Source organism: Melanaphis sacchari, unplaced genomic scaffold (assembly GCF_002803265.2).
Source record: "Melanaphis sacchari strain LSU unplaced genomic scaffold, SCAv2.0 Contig111_pilon_pilon, whole genome shotgun sequence".
NCBI lineage: Eukaryota > Metazoa > Arthropoda > Insecta > Hemiptera > Aphididae > Melanaphis > Melanaphis sacchari.
In genome coordinates, this window is record NW_020270431.1 from 871,209 (window position 1) to 885,011 (window position 13,803).

The window sequence follows — 13,803 nt, forward strand, 5'->3', positions numbered from 1 at the left end:
ATTAAATAATTCAAGGTTCACGGGGGCACGTGCAATATACACAATAATATTCAATAGTATTCAATTAACATTACTTACAGGAACGATGTTTACGATTTGATTAATTTGATTGATAAACTTTTACATATTTAAATCAGTGTTGATTAATAGCAAGCGCCTCCTCTAATCTTTGACATATAATAATCACGTGATCTGCAAAATTTTAATAGTCTAAGATGTACAAAAACATAATGTATGTGTCATTGCATCATTGAATACCACGCTATACAATATTCATCATTTCATCAAGATCAAAATTCTTGATGATTAATGGAGTATTAAATAAACTGAAATCATAAATTGTGTTGCTTAGAAATTAAAATATATTTTCATTGTGCAAAAAAATGTTTTCCAATAAATTTGTGAGTTTTCTTCAAATGTTAAAATGTACATATAAAAAATGTAATATTGATTTTTAAAAGATCTTCCAATAAATTATAAAAAAAGTTACATCATAATTTAATATTTTTTTAAATGTTATCAGGTACCATAATAAAATGTATAAATAAATTAAAATTTAAGTTTCATTTACATAAAATTTCAAATTTGAGGTAGTTTTATAATATTAGTAATATGACTGAACAAGCTATTGAAAGTTTCATAATTTTTCATTGTGGTTACATCACCAATCATTATTAGCTTATGCTTTGCTCTTGTAATAGCAACAGTTATCCTTCTTTTATCGTTCAATATACCAACATCCTAAACATATAAACAATAAAAATTAATATAGTGTACAATTAATAAAAATAATAATTACATTACTTTAGCAACAGTATTTTTTGTACATGAATATATTATAACTTCTTTATCTCGTCCTTGATATTGATCTACTGTATTGACTTCAATTTCTGAATGTATAGAAGCCATCTCATTTTTTAAGAGTGCTACTTGGGCCCTATAAGGGGCAATGACACCAATTGATTTAGCTAAAAGTCCACCCTAATAACACAAAGAACATCAATAGATAAAAATAAACATTTCAAATTTTTTAATTTACTTGAATTAAGAGTAAAACAATTTTTCTGATAAAATTAATTTCTATCAAATTTGTGTCTGATGAACTACTATTTACAGTTCCTGTATCCAAGAGTAAAACAGATTTATTTAAATCTGATGATACAATATCTTTACACCAATCATCATCAACCTAAAATTAATACACATTAATTTATTTTCACAGCAAATTTTTTTTTTTTATATAAATTTACTTTTGTTTTATTTAGTTTTAGTGTTGCATATTTTACAGTATTATTAGCACACTGCAAACTTCCATTATAAGTATATTTGTTTGCAAGTTCTGCTATAGGACCATTCATTCGATACTGAACAGGAAGTATAGCAGTAACAGATGGCCTGTCTAATCTTTCAAACATACTAACATCCATACCTAATTCTCTGAAATAGTTCAATTGCCATGGTTGTAATTTTTCTATTTAACTGATAGTAAAAGGTATAAATATTACTTTGCTTTTTTATTTTTTATTAAAGGTGGTAATTGTTGCGGGTCACCAACTAAAACAAACATCTTGGAAGAATAAAGAGCTGCTATAACTGATGATTGTACTACTTGGGTAGCTTCATCTACAATGCATACATCAAATGTACGTTTTCTAAGTAATGCATGTCCACATCCAAGGCAAGTCACACCAACAATATTCTATCATAACATTTGTTGGTCTTATTAAAAATTTAACACAAAAAGATTAATTGAAGAGCATAATACCGCTTGATTGTATAGCTTTGATAATTTTTCAGGGGTGTCACAACGTTGAGAGACTACTTCATCACATTTTTCCCACAAGTCTGGATGAATACGATTCTTTGAACCCAATCTCAAAAAATCAATTTTATTTTTATGTAATAACAACAATAAGTTGTCAACTGCTGAATGAGTATGAGAAGTAACCAACACTGACCGACCCATCAGTACAAGTAACTGAATAAGAGTGGCCACAGTTGATGTCTTACCAGTTCCTGGCATACCTTTAATGAGTGCATAGTTATTTGCAGCCAATGTTTTAATAATAGCAGACTTTTGTGATGAATTTAAATTTAAAGTCAATCCTGAACTTTCAATGAATGAATTCAAGTGATTATCTGATGATAAGAATGAAGGTAATTCTTTATCAATAATAAATCGTCTTAATTGAGCTGAATTTTCACTCGGTTCCAATAAAAGTGCTAAACTAGAAAAATTAAATGCTATGATAGATTGTGACTCATATTTATCTATATGGAATTCATTAGGTCCTAGCTTGGATAAATCTCTGAAAAAATTAATTTCATTTGATATAAAATAAATTAATTTTGCTTATCTATTTTACTTTACCTATCTAATAAAACATCAATTGATTTTTCACTTATGGATGAAATAAAACCAGTAGCAACTGCATTTCGGTGTCTAGTACTGACAATTACATAATTATCAACAGAAAAATTAGTAAATTTGATTTGAACAGACTTATCTGATTTTTCCATTGTATTTAAATAATACCGGTTTCTTGGTTCTTTTACCACATTTTTAATTTTTAATAAACTAATACAGTTTCCACGTTTTTCACTGAAAACATATAAATGAGCTTTATATATCTACAACATAAATAATAAATATAATATATTTTTACTGGACTCGGAAGTTTTAGCAAATACATATTTTTTTTTTTTTGGTAAGTCATAGAATATCAAAAATAAGATACAAATTTATTTTACACTTCCCTGATGTTAAATGAGAAATTTTATTTAGCTAATTTTTGCATATTAACATTACTAGTACTATTTAATAATTTAGAATTTTAGAATTTTAGAGTTTTAAGTGCTAGTTGTAGACATATTTTTACAATTGAGGAAATAAATAATATAACTCTAACAAAGTACATAAACATGCAAATGAAAACATCTATTTTGAATTACAAAGTAATTTATTGATTGTAATTTCTGATCACATCAGATAATTTAATCCATTAATTTTCAATAGTTTGGTTGTTTTAAAATAATTTCAAAAGCATTATACTGTAATTATTAAATTTGTCGTATTTACGTACCATATTCTATAAGAAAAAATATATAACTTTTTTAAATTAAAAAAAATTACTTGACAATTTTATTTTGTAGGTTTATTAATTTGTAAGTGCTTTTTTAATTTTTTTAAATGCATATTAAAGTGTTAGACATGTACATTTTTAGTGCTAAAACTTCCGACCCCTGAATTTTTTACTAACCGCTCAAAAAATGACAAAGTCCATAAATCACTAGATTTTGCACATAAATTATCTTTAGTGTTTTCAATTGAATTCTCCAAAATTAAAAAAGCAGTCCACTCCATAACATAATTAATATGTTCAGATTTCAAATGACTAATAGCTTGAGGCCCTAATTTTTTTAATAGATTATGATGATCTAATTTTTCAAAACCTTCTTTGCTATAATTTGAGTTTTTTTTGTAAATATGTGGACAATAAAATGAAATATAATATAATATAAATTATAATAAATAATAATATAAATAATCATATAAAAAAATTATAATTTTACCTCAAAACAGCACTACATGCTGTTAAATATGGGCATTTTGAGCATGCGTTGTGATGGTTTATGGGTTCAGGTAATGTTGGAAAATAATCATCAATAGGATTTGAAACCATTTTATTTGCGTTTAAATAGTGTACAAGTCGATTCCTTAGCATTATCAAATCTCGTTTTTCTCTATGACTAACTTTAACTTGAGTCAATACATTTTCTCTATAACCATAAAACATGTATTGATAATTAATTAATTATAGGATGATAACTTACAGTATAAATTTACCTGAGATATAATAGTAATCCTGAATCTACATCCATACCCAGTTCATTCATCATCATTGTATACAATAATACCTGGCCACGATGTTCCTCACTTCCAGAAGCTCGGCCAGTTTTCAATTCAATAGGCATTATTTTGGATAGACCATCATAATTAGCTCGAACAGTAATATCTACTTTACCTTTAACACCAAATGCTGGTACCCATAAATTATCTTCTATATCTTCAATTGATACTATTTCGCCTTGCCAAGTCTTTTTTTCTTTTCCTCTAATTAAATTTGTTTTTACATAGTATAGATTATTAGTTAATATAATTTATGGTTTTTAAAATGCATTAAAGAATCAATATTTATAAAATAAATACAAGTTTTAAAACAATTGTATAAAAAAATATCACTTAAATAGAACTTATTTTAATACATAGCCATTTTATTGTAGATACATTAATATTGATATTGATGAATATAATTCAAGTATAACTTACATTTTATAACCAACCAAATAAGTTTTAATAAAGGCTTGAATTTTTGGTATGAAATCCATTAGCTCCTTTTTAGTAGTTTCAAAACTCATATCAGATTCATATAAAGTATGCACAAAACCTGGACTGTTAATCATTTCATCTACTATAGCTTTGATATCCTTATGATTAAACTGTTTTCTTCTTAAAACCTAAAAACAATGAATTTGATAAAATACAAGGCTTAATAATTTATTTTTTTTTTTTATTTACCGTTTGAAGCAATTCATGGAGAAGTGTTCCAATAACCATAACAGCAGAGGAACAGTCAAGTCCTTTATAAATATCTGCAAGAATTGAACGCCGTGAACAAAATAATGATCCAACAATTGTTGTGCCAGACACCAAAAAGTCTGAGTGTCTGGTAACAAAACCATGATCATTATTTACTGACCAGTTACCATTTAATTTTTTTGCCATTACAGTTACTATATCTCCTTTTTCAAATAAACTATGAAGCCTAAACAATATGCATACATTTAATTAAATACAAAACTTAATAAATATCAAGAAGACACACAAAATTAATACTTGAGTAGGTAATAAAAAATTGAAATATTTACCAAATACCACTGAGATAACATACATCTTCCTCATAACTTTTACAGGAAGTCAAAGTTAAGCAAATTTTTCCAAAATCTTTTTCAATTTTTTTTACAATACAACGTTGGGGTTCAATGAAATTTATATCACTAAAAAATATATTTTTTTAAATATAATACTATATATTATGTTACAAGTGTACAGTGGCGCCGATCACTATGTAAAAGTCTTGCGGATATAATATTCAATTTATATGGATGGTAATGTGGCAGAGGATGGTATGTTATAGGTATACAATAGATATTTGAATAAAAGTACCTAAATTGAACTTATTATATATTTTAGTGGACAAATTTGTTATTAACTGATATCTTTTATCTCAGATTTTAGACTTATGCAATACTATTTGTAGTTGACATCAGCGCCACTGCAAATGTTATTGTATATTTTTATTCAGATTCCAAAAAATTATTGACTAACCAGTCTAAGAAAAAGTCTGTACTGAATTCAGTACTTGAGCTTTCTATTGATAGTGATACTGTATCAAATGAATATGGTTGACTATCCACATCATGATTGTCAAAATCACGTTTTTCTGTGCTTTTTGCTGTTGAACTTAAATTTTCTTTAGGAAAACTTGAAACAGTATCTGTGTTTGAAATGGCCTCTTTTTCTTTAAGTTTAATGTCGTTAATTAAAACACGATTTAAACATTTTTTTGATTTGGTAACTTTGTTTTTTTTTAACACAGGGGAAGGTGGTATAACATCTGGACTAGATAACGGACTTGTAAAAGATTTGGAATTAGGAGTTGTACAGGACTCATTTTTATCATTATATTCTGTGATAGTTTTGGAAGATTCTGAAGGTATGCGTGAAAATAAAGAAGTGATTTTCATTTGCTTAGAACCTGACTGAGTCTGAAAAGAGCACTTGAATAAATATAAAAATTAATATTTTTATGGTGTTTTAAGTCATAAATACCTTCTGAACTTTACTATGAGTTCTTTTCATGTCGACTGGTAACTAACGATTATAATAAAAAAGTAATTTAAAAAAAATTATGAAATTATTCTAAAAAAAAAACGAATACTAAAAAATAAATTACAATTACATTTTTTAAAACTGATATGAATTTAGTATAGAACTAAGAATACAGCTCTTTTTGGAAGCAATAAATTTTAACATTCTAAAATGTTTTCAACTCTAACCTGCTACAGTAGTGTAGATATTAGATTGTAGAATGCAGATGCCGATTAATATTTAATAGTAACTTATAAGGAACCAACATTGAACATTATCAAATATTTTGGATGATAAAATCTCCCGCCATTAATTTATTATTAATATTCTTTACCTTTATTGCCTTTATAAAGCCTTAATTTATGATTTTAGATAAATTTATAATTATTTATATTTATATTATTCTGTGTTTAGCATAGAAAATATCGTCAATTATCAATGTTTTAAGTTTCACTTTCTACATTTCGAAAAAATGTATAATAATTCAAAGAAAAAAAAATGAAATATGATAACAAAAAAAAAAAACGGTTGTTAATGATCATTTTAATTCAAATATTTCAAATGAAAAATGGTTATATGAATGTGTCTTTATTTAATTTCTAACCTAACTTAAACCTTTGATACTAACTCATACAGATACTTGTGATATTTACATAACATTTTGTATAACCCAATCATATCTAGACATCTAGTCTAAAAAGAAAATATGTTAAGTAATTTAATATTTAATCAGATGTATAGAGCTATATATTATCATTTCTGTAATAACTTAAGATATTCAATAAATTTTAAATATTGATTAAGTATAAAAAAAATAGTTGCTGCTTAAAAAATAAATCCATTTTCGGGTGAGATAATAGGTAATGTACAATAACATTAATGTTATTGTAGAGAATAAATGACAAAGTTATTAACCATCAACATAAATCATTAAACAGTAGCAATATAGCATTGATCAAATATTATACTATACCTAACACTTAATTTTTAACTATTACCTATATTTAATCTATAACAGTAAGAGTAGACACCATTAGCTCAATGGTATTTCAAATATAAACAAATTTTGGTTTGTCATTTAAATTATGGTTGAAAATAATACAAATCTTAAATTTTATCAAATGACTGCTTTTAAATTTAATTGTATTATACTAGCTTAAATCCTTGGACCAAGATATAACTATTAAATTAAAGTATAATCATATAAGTATTAATGTTAATACAGATAAACTATCGTCTATTACTACCACTTAAAACTAGAAAAAAGTGTTTTTAATCTTTGTAGTGTATAAAAGATTAAAAATATTCAATATCAAATGTTAACTTATTAAAAATAATTATGTATAAAACATTTAACTTAAATAATATCAATTTTCATGAAAATGAAATACTGAAGTAGTAGGTAACTCCTTTATTGATTACAAAATTTCATATATTAGTAAACATTTTATTATTAAGTGATATGCACTTCATGTTTTTGTATTACATGAAAGTTAATAACATCAAATTCTTAATTTTCTACAATAGAAAATATTCTGATTAGTTTTACAAAAGAAGTCTCTCATATTTTAATCAATAGAAAAATCTTGGATAAAATAATAAGGAAGACTACAAAAATCAAAATAATCAAAACACATTATAAACCAAAACAAAATATATGTATTAAATGTGTTGCTGTTCAATCATTTTACAAATCACAATATATAACAATATCAAGTAAAATCAATTAATTTATAAAAATTTAAAATTACATCAGTAAAAAACTTATTAATTATTTACAAATTTACATAAAATATATAATAAATAAATATAACTTATAACAGTTACTAGCCATATTTCAATCATCAAATATTTCAATCACCTCAATGGGCTCAGATTTGATTTCAGCTGTAGATAGTTTATCTTTTCGAATTTTTTGAACTTTTTTCTTTACTGCCATAGCACCTATTGTAATACGATACGTAATTAAAATTTTAATTTAAATGAGTATAATATATTATTTTATTTTAATTTTTTAACAATAAAAAAAAAAAAAAAAGAATGATTTAAAATAAAATTAATTGAATAATCTAAAATCAATCATGAAACATATTTAACTAAATAAACAAAATATAAATTTAGTTACATTTAGTAGTTTGGTACAACATCAATAAATTTTCTTTTGATTTCTGTTTCTTTTGGCTACTGTTATTTGCAGCTAATAGTCTAAAAAAGTTAATAATTACACACATTTATATTAAACAGAAATATGATAAAATATTTAACGATTTAATTTATATTTATAATAATTATAGTATTATTATATTACAATAAATTAGTTTATAACAATTATAGTTCTTACGAGCTTTTAGGAGATTCAAATAGTCTAAATATACCATTTCCACTGGTTGTTGACATGTTTAATGGCTGTAACAAATACATTAAATTTAATTAAAAATATATTTAAGTATACACATCTTATTAGAGATATTATCTAATGAAACATACACTATCTCTTAGTTCAATTAAGTAAAATATTAGAAGACTGAATAGCATAATTATTAGTGGTAGCTGATTATCATTATTCTTCATTAGTACTTCAACTGACGATAAAACTATAAATGGCACCAAGAATAAATAAATTGATATCCTGTTTAAAAGTAACAAATAGCTAATAAATAAGTAAAAGGAAAAGCTTACAAACTCATTAATTATTAAATAAATGACTTTCCTCTTTTACTTACCAAATAACACAATGTACAACAAACTGTCCAAAGCTTAATATTTTGATTACCAAACTATTTGTTTTGTTATGACAAACTTTCAAAAGTCTAGCAGCCTCTAATGTTCCAAGCGATAAATTAGACAGTCCAAGGAATACAAAACCTGCTTCCATACAGCTGCACAATTTTAAAGACTAGTAGTATTAAATCACATACATTAATGCCTAAAAAACAATGTTAAAATTCCTCAGAGTATAATATTACTAAGGCACTATAATTAGTAATTTCAATTACCCAAAACAGTAAGTAGAAGCAAAAAAACTAAGTACAGCTCCTTTCTTTAAAGTGCTTAATAATGGTCTTTCATCAAAATTGTTTGTAAATGATGTATAGACGCTGTGTAATAAACATGAATAGAGTATGATAAACTTAAAATTTCTTGATGGATCCACAGATTCTGTAACTGCACAATGATCCATCATATGGCGAAATGAATCCAATAACCAGTACATTAAGGACGAATTTGATGATGAAGAAGGTTTAAACGTTGAAAAACATATTGGGACACTGATAAAACAAAAGACTCCACTAGTCAATGAGTGTAATAAAACATTTATTTCTGGTAACTTAAACTTGTGTGATGAATACATTGAAATACATTTCTAAAACAAAATAATATATATCATGTATTTATATTTTATGTTAATAGAATAACAAAATTAGGAATTAATTAACCTACCTCCAAAAAAACAGGCAATCCTTTTGAAAAGAACTAACCACAAAATAAACATTACTACTACCCCAATAATAATACTATTTTCTTTTAAAAACAATATAAACATGATTTAATTTAGTATGTATTAACTAAATTTTATTTAAACCACTGCTCTGTAGAAAATACTTGTAAATGTTAAAAGTTAAAAAATAGAAAAACGACAAAACTAAAATTACGAAAATAAAATACCTAATATCTATTTAATATAATTAATAAATGATAATAATATCCTTAACGACCAATAGACGCGTTACAATGCATAAATCAGAATAATTTTTAACAAATTCTTAAAATTTATTTGTATAATTATATGTTATTATTTAACGTATGTCTTAATCAAAATATTTCATTCTTTTGACTAGAAAACAGAAATAAGAAAATAAAAAAATAATAAATATTGGTTTATTTGGCGCTTTGGAGTGTGATTATTTAAATATTAACCTGATAAATGATGAATTTATTTTCATGGAACATAATACAGCTACTATAATTTACTTTAAACTGATTTATAAGAAAAAAAATTAATTTTGTTGAAAATATAATAATAATTTATTAATGTACTACCTATTTTACATAGGAAATTTAAATTTTCAATAGTTTAATGTTTATACAAGCTAATATTATTATTATTAATTTATTGTACTCATTACATAAAATCTTGGAACAATTAATATCAACTATTAACAATTTATTTTTTAAGGTTATGTACAGTTTTGGAACTTTTTATTCTTTGGATTATTACTTGTTTAGCATTATCATCATCAAACAAAATAATCTTTTTTGTCTCCTGGTTCCTGGTTCAGACTTCAGGAGTCCAGGATCAGAAATATTGAGATTCTGACTCTTAAAGTCTTTTTACTTGTGATTTTATAAAATAAATCTCTTATAAAAATAATATTCAAGTAGGTAGTACGGAATTCTTTTCAAATTTTTAAAGACTGAAGGTAAGTTAAATTTTTAATTTTTTAATAGCATTAGTATCAACTTCACAATTTTAATCCGAATTATGGACATTTTAATTATATTTATTTTAATTGTGGTTAAATATTAGATTATCTAATTACCTTGGTAAAGGTAATTGTTGTTTTATATCTTTCTAATTTTTAAGTGATATTATCAATTTAATTAACTTAAAGAAACAAAGTTTCATATTAGATAGGTTGTTTCCTTATAACTCTACTGTTTCATATAAAAAGGGAATTATAATCAAAAACTAGTATACTAGTATGTGTTTGCATGTCTGACAGTAATGATTGATCATCACTTAAGACTTGCTAATGATAGTTACCTATTATGAAGTGTGAATATTTCATGTATATGAGGTGTAATGTGTTTTTATAGTTCTGTTTGCATGCCCTAAAGTATTCTTTTGTGTTTGGAATAAAATATAGAACTGAAGTTAATGCAATGTTTTTTTTTTTGTAGTTTGATTTTAATCATTTAAATTAAAAGCTTTGCGTTAAGCAGCATCTCATATGTATTACTGAATTATTTTTTTAAGATTAATAGTTGATCTTGACGTTAATATTTTGTAGACATATAGCCTAGTAGAAGCTTCAAGAATTTTGTATTTCTACAAAAAATTTTTCCTAATTTAAGTAAACAAATAGCCACATAATCCAATCAATATTTCTTGTGTATATTGCTTATCTTTAGTTTATATTTTATATTCAAGATATTAACTTATGAAATACAATAATATTAATATTTATTGAAAAAAAAAGAAAAGATGAATTGATGTTTTTACTAAGAACCTTGGTTGAGGAATGTTTTTCAATTTTTTTTTCCAATTTAATAAATAACCAAACTATAAAAACGGGGCTATTTCATCAAGTTTATTGAATATTTGTTTTTAATATGTTAAGAGAAGTTACACATTTTGTTGAAATGTAAACATAGTAACTTTTTAAAATTTAGATTATGTGATAATCATGGTTAAATTCTTGATTAAAAGAATTGTTAGAAAAATGTGTAATTCACTATCAATTTCTTTCCTTCATATAAATTTTTATAGTTTTGTTAATTGTATTTTTAAAAAATAATAAAATAATTGTATATTTATTACTTATTAGAAATATGGAAGTTGACGAAGAAGATGTTGAAGCTCCATCATCAAGTACTAGTAGCCGTGGAGAAAAAAAAAGATTTGAAGTAAAGAAGTGGAATGCTGTTGCTTTATGGGCTTGGGACATTGTCGTGGACAATTGTGCCATTTGTCGTAATCACATCATGGACTTATGTATTGAATGTCAAGCCAACCAAGCATCAGCAACTAGTGAAGAATGTACAGTTGCATGGGGCGTGTGTAATCATGCTTTTCATTTTCACTGCATATCTCGTTGGTTAAAAACTCGGCAAGTATGCCCACTTGATAATAGAGAATGGGAATTCCAGAAGTATGGTCATTAATTGAAATAAATTTGGAATACAAGTTTAATCTACATTTTTTTCATTCCTCATATGCGTAATAAAAATTGAAGTATTATCAAAATCTCCCTAAAATTATTATTTATAGTAAAACATTTAATGCCAACAGCTAAATTTTCTTCATAGTTTTCATATCAGACTATTTATCTTGTAAAATATGAAATTTTATACATTATTTAATAATAAAATTTATATACTATCGAGATAAAAATTGCTTTATTTATTTTACTATAATTTATTGAAAAAAATGAATACTGAGTTATTTCCTTTATATTAAGTTAAAATTATTATAGTCTAATGGTAACAGTCGGCAGTCCAATATGAACATATATCATGAATGATTATTAAATTTAACCAATCTTTATGTTATTTAATTTCCAGAATTGTCAATAGCTATGATTTAATAATTAGTTTAAAAACAAGATTACTTCCATTGTTCACACAATGAAAAGTGACTATAACAATAGTCATTAAAACTTTTAAGCTTTTTTAAAACTATCACCTTTCTTTTTCTTTTTTACTTTTCCTTAAATATTTTACTGGTTGATCATTATTAAACCTTAGTTTTTAAATATTTTCAACATGTCACTTTGTCTCTAAATGATAATGTACTGAAGAGTTTTTAATATAATTCTCTATCAAACATCATTTAAACATCTTCTGGTTCTATAACTAATCTTCAAAAAATATTTAAACTTAAGCTATTATAAAGACTAAGGTAATATTATTAAAAATTAAAATTTATATCAATGTAAGTATAATATACATATATTACATATACTTTAGGAAAATGTATTCTGGTGGTGGAAGACTATTTCATTATCGTACTCAAAAAATCATTACTGTTTAGTATTTATTTAAACATATGCAGATGAATATTAAGTATAATTTTATAGATATATTAAGTGGAGCACGTCCATAAAAAATATTCTATATTGTATTAGTTTTAACAGGTTTTAGGTTAGTAGACACTTACACATGGTTAATGAAACAGTAGTTTAAAAATTATGTAATTAATTTTGTTTATGTAATACTACTTAGGGAATATGAATACGTTTAAAGGGTTTGGAGTTTGAAATCCTCTACATTTACATTTAATTTATATAAGAACATTAAAAAAATTAGTTTTGAAAAAATGAAAATATCTTGATAATATTAATAAGAATTTGTTTTAACTTAAACACTTTATATGTTCTTTTTGGTAAAATCAACACATTTATGGGCTCATGGCTGCGCTCAAAACTTAAAATTTAAAAAAAACCAATTTTTGACAAAATCTATTTTTTATTTTGGTTGTAGATAATTGAAAATTGCATACACTAACTCAATCTACTATTATATTAATAGTTAAATGTGTTATTGTAATAGCAATATCATAAAACAAACAAAATGTATCTAGTAATATAGGCTGAAAGACTTATTTCGCTAGAATTTTCTTTTTATTAAATAGTTTTTAATTGAATTCAAGTTTGACACATAATGTCAGTGACTTATTCAACAGTCTCAATAAGATATACTTGATATCTACTGTACTGCAGAGAGACTACCTAATTTCCCTTTTTTTGTTTTTTTTAAAACTATACTTGACAGTACAAAATAAATTCAATTTGCAGTGCGTACTATTTAAATAATATAGCTTAATTTATTATTCGCCGCGGAAGCAATGCGAAAGCAGTTCCCGCAGTGTCGTCGGTTGAAACTGTAAAAAAAAAAGCTTAATTTATTATTAAAAGTTAATTAGATTCTTCTACTATAATTTAACTGTTATTTTTTATACTTTTAAGTTGTATTAAAATACACTAAATAATTCTTTTTAAATATCATATAACTTAAGAGTCCTGTAATAGCATATAGTAAGCTAGAGGTGCTAGAGCCTTAGGCCCTCAGCCCTCAAGACCTCAAGTCAATAAGTCGCAATTCGCTAAGATGAAAAAATATAATAAATATTAGCTATTATCTAATTGTGG

General features: G+C 24.6%; 3 protein-coding genes across 4 annotated transcripts; 1 reads left to right on the forward strand and 2 right to left on the reverse strand.

Moving 5' to 3' along the window:
• Positions 1–571: 571 nt before the first annotated feature.
• Positions 572–6,199, reverse strand: LOC112603843 (DNA replication ATP-dependent helicase/nuclease DNA2). 2 transcript variants are annotated; one of them, XM_025352622.1, is made up of 15 exons: positions 5,894–6,199; positions 5,390–5,841; positions 4,930–5,058; positions 4,580–4,826; positions 4,331–4,518; positions 3,848–4,114; positions 3,574–3,780; positions 3,261–3,461; positions 2,372–2,602; positions 1,766–2,309; positions 1,506–1,699; positions 1,251–1,437; positions 1,040–1,189; positions 805–981; positions 572–741 (listed from the first exon to the last, which is right to left on the reverse strand). In XM_025352622.1, the coding sequence occupies exons 1-15, from the start codon at positions 5,921–5,923 to the stop codon at positions 580–582; spliced, it is 3,366 nt and encodes a 1,121-aa protein (XP_025208407.1). In that variant the 5' UTR covers positions 5,924–6,199; the 3' UTR covers positions 572–579. The 2 variants fall into 2 exon arrangements, with proteins under 2 accessions (XP_025208407.1, XP_025208408.1); XM_025352623.1 differs by having other exon boundaries at positions 580–741; positions 5,390–5,829; positions 5,894–6,198.
• Positions 6,200–7,714: 1,515 nt separating this feature from the next.
• Positions 7,715–9,541, reverse strand: LOC112603796. Its single transcript, XM_025352545.1, has 7 exons — positions 9,377–9,541; positions 8,929–9,298; positions 8,656–8,811; positions 8,420–8,561; positions 8,274–8,338; positions 8,058–8,137; positions 7,715–7,876 (listed from the first exon to the last, which is right to left on the reverse strand). The coding sequence occupies exons 1-7, from the start codon at positions 9,474–9,476 to the stop codon at positions 7,770–7,772; spliced, it is 1,020 nt and encodes a 339-aa protein (XP_025208330.1). The 5' UTR covers positions 9,477–9,541; the 3' UTR covers positions 7,715–7,769.
• A 619-nt stretch (positions 9,542–10,160) lies between these two features.
• LOC112603798 (RING-box protein 1A) lies at positions 10,161–12,047 on the forward strand. The gene is made up of 2 exons (XM_025352546.1): positions 10,161–10,353; positions 11,482–12,047. The coding sequence occupies exon 2, from the start codon at positions 11,486–11,488 to the stop codon at positions 11,816–11,818; it is 333 nt and encodes a 110-aa protein (XP_025208331.1). The 5' UTR covers positions 10,161–10,353; positions 11,482–11,485; the 3' UTR covers positions 11,819–12,047.
• Positions 12,048–13,803: the final 1,756 nt, after the last annotated feature.

Coding starts and splice junctions, on each gene's coding strand:
- LOC112603843 (XM_025352622.1), bottom strand. CDS start 5,923: ATGAAAAGAACTCATAGTAAAGTTCAGAAG. Junction 3,781..3,847: donor GGATTACTATTATATCTCAG/GTAAATTTATAC, acceptor TTATGGTTATAG/AGAAAATGTATTGACTCAAG. Junction 742..804: donor CAAAAAATACTGTTGCTAAA/GTAATGTAATTA, acceptor TTATATGTTTAG/GATGTTGGTATATTGAACGA.
- LOC112603798 (XM_025352546.1), top strand. CDS start 11,486: ATGGAAGTTGACGAAGAAGATGTTGAAGCTCCATCATCAAGTACTAGT.
- LOC112603796 (XM_025352545.1), bottom strand. CDS start 9,476: ATGTTTATATTGTTTTTAAAAGAAAATAGTATTATTATTGGGGTAGTA. Junction 9,299..9,376: donor AAGGATTGCCTGTTTTTTTG/GAGGTAGGTTAA, acceptor TTATTTTGTTTT/AGAAATGTATTTCAATGTAT. Junction 8,339..8,419: donor TAATTGAACTAAGAGATAGT/GTATGTTTCATT, acceptor TATTTGTTACAG/CCATTAAACATGTCAACAAC.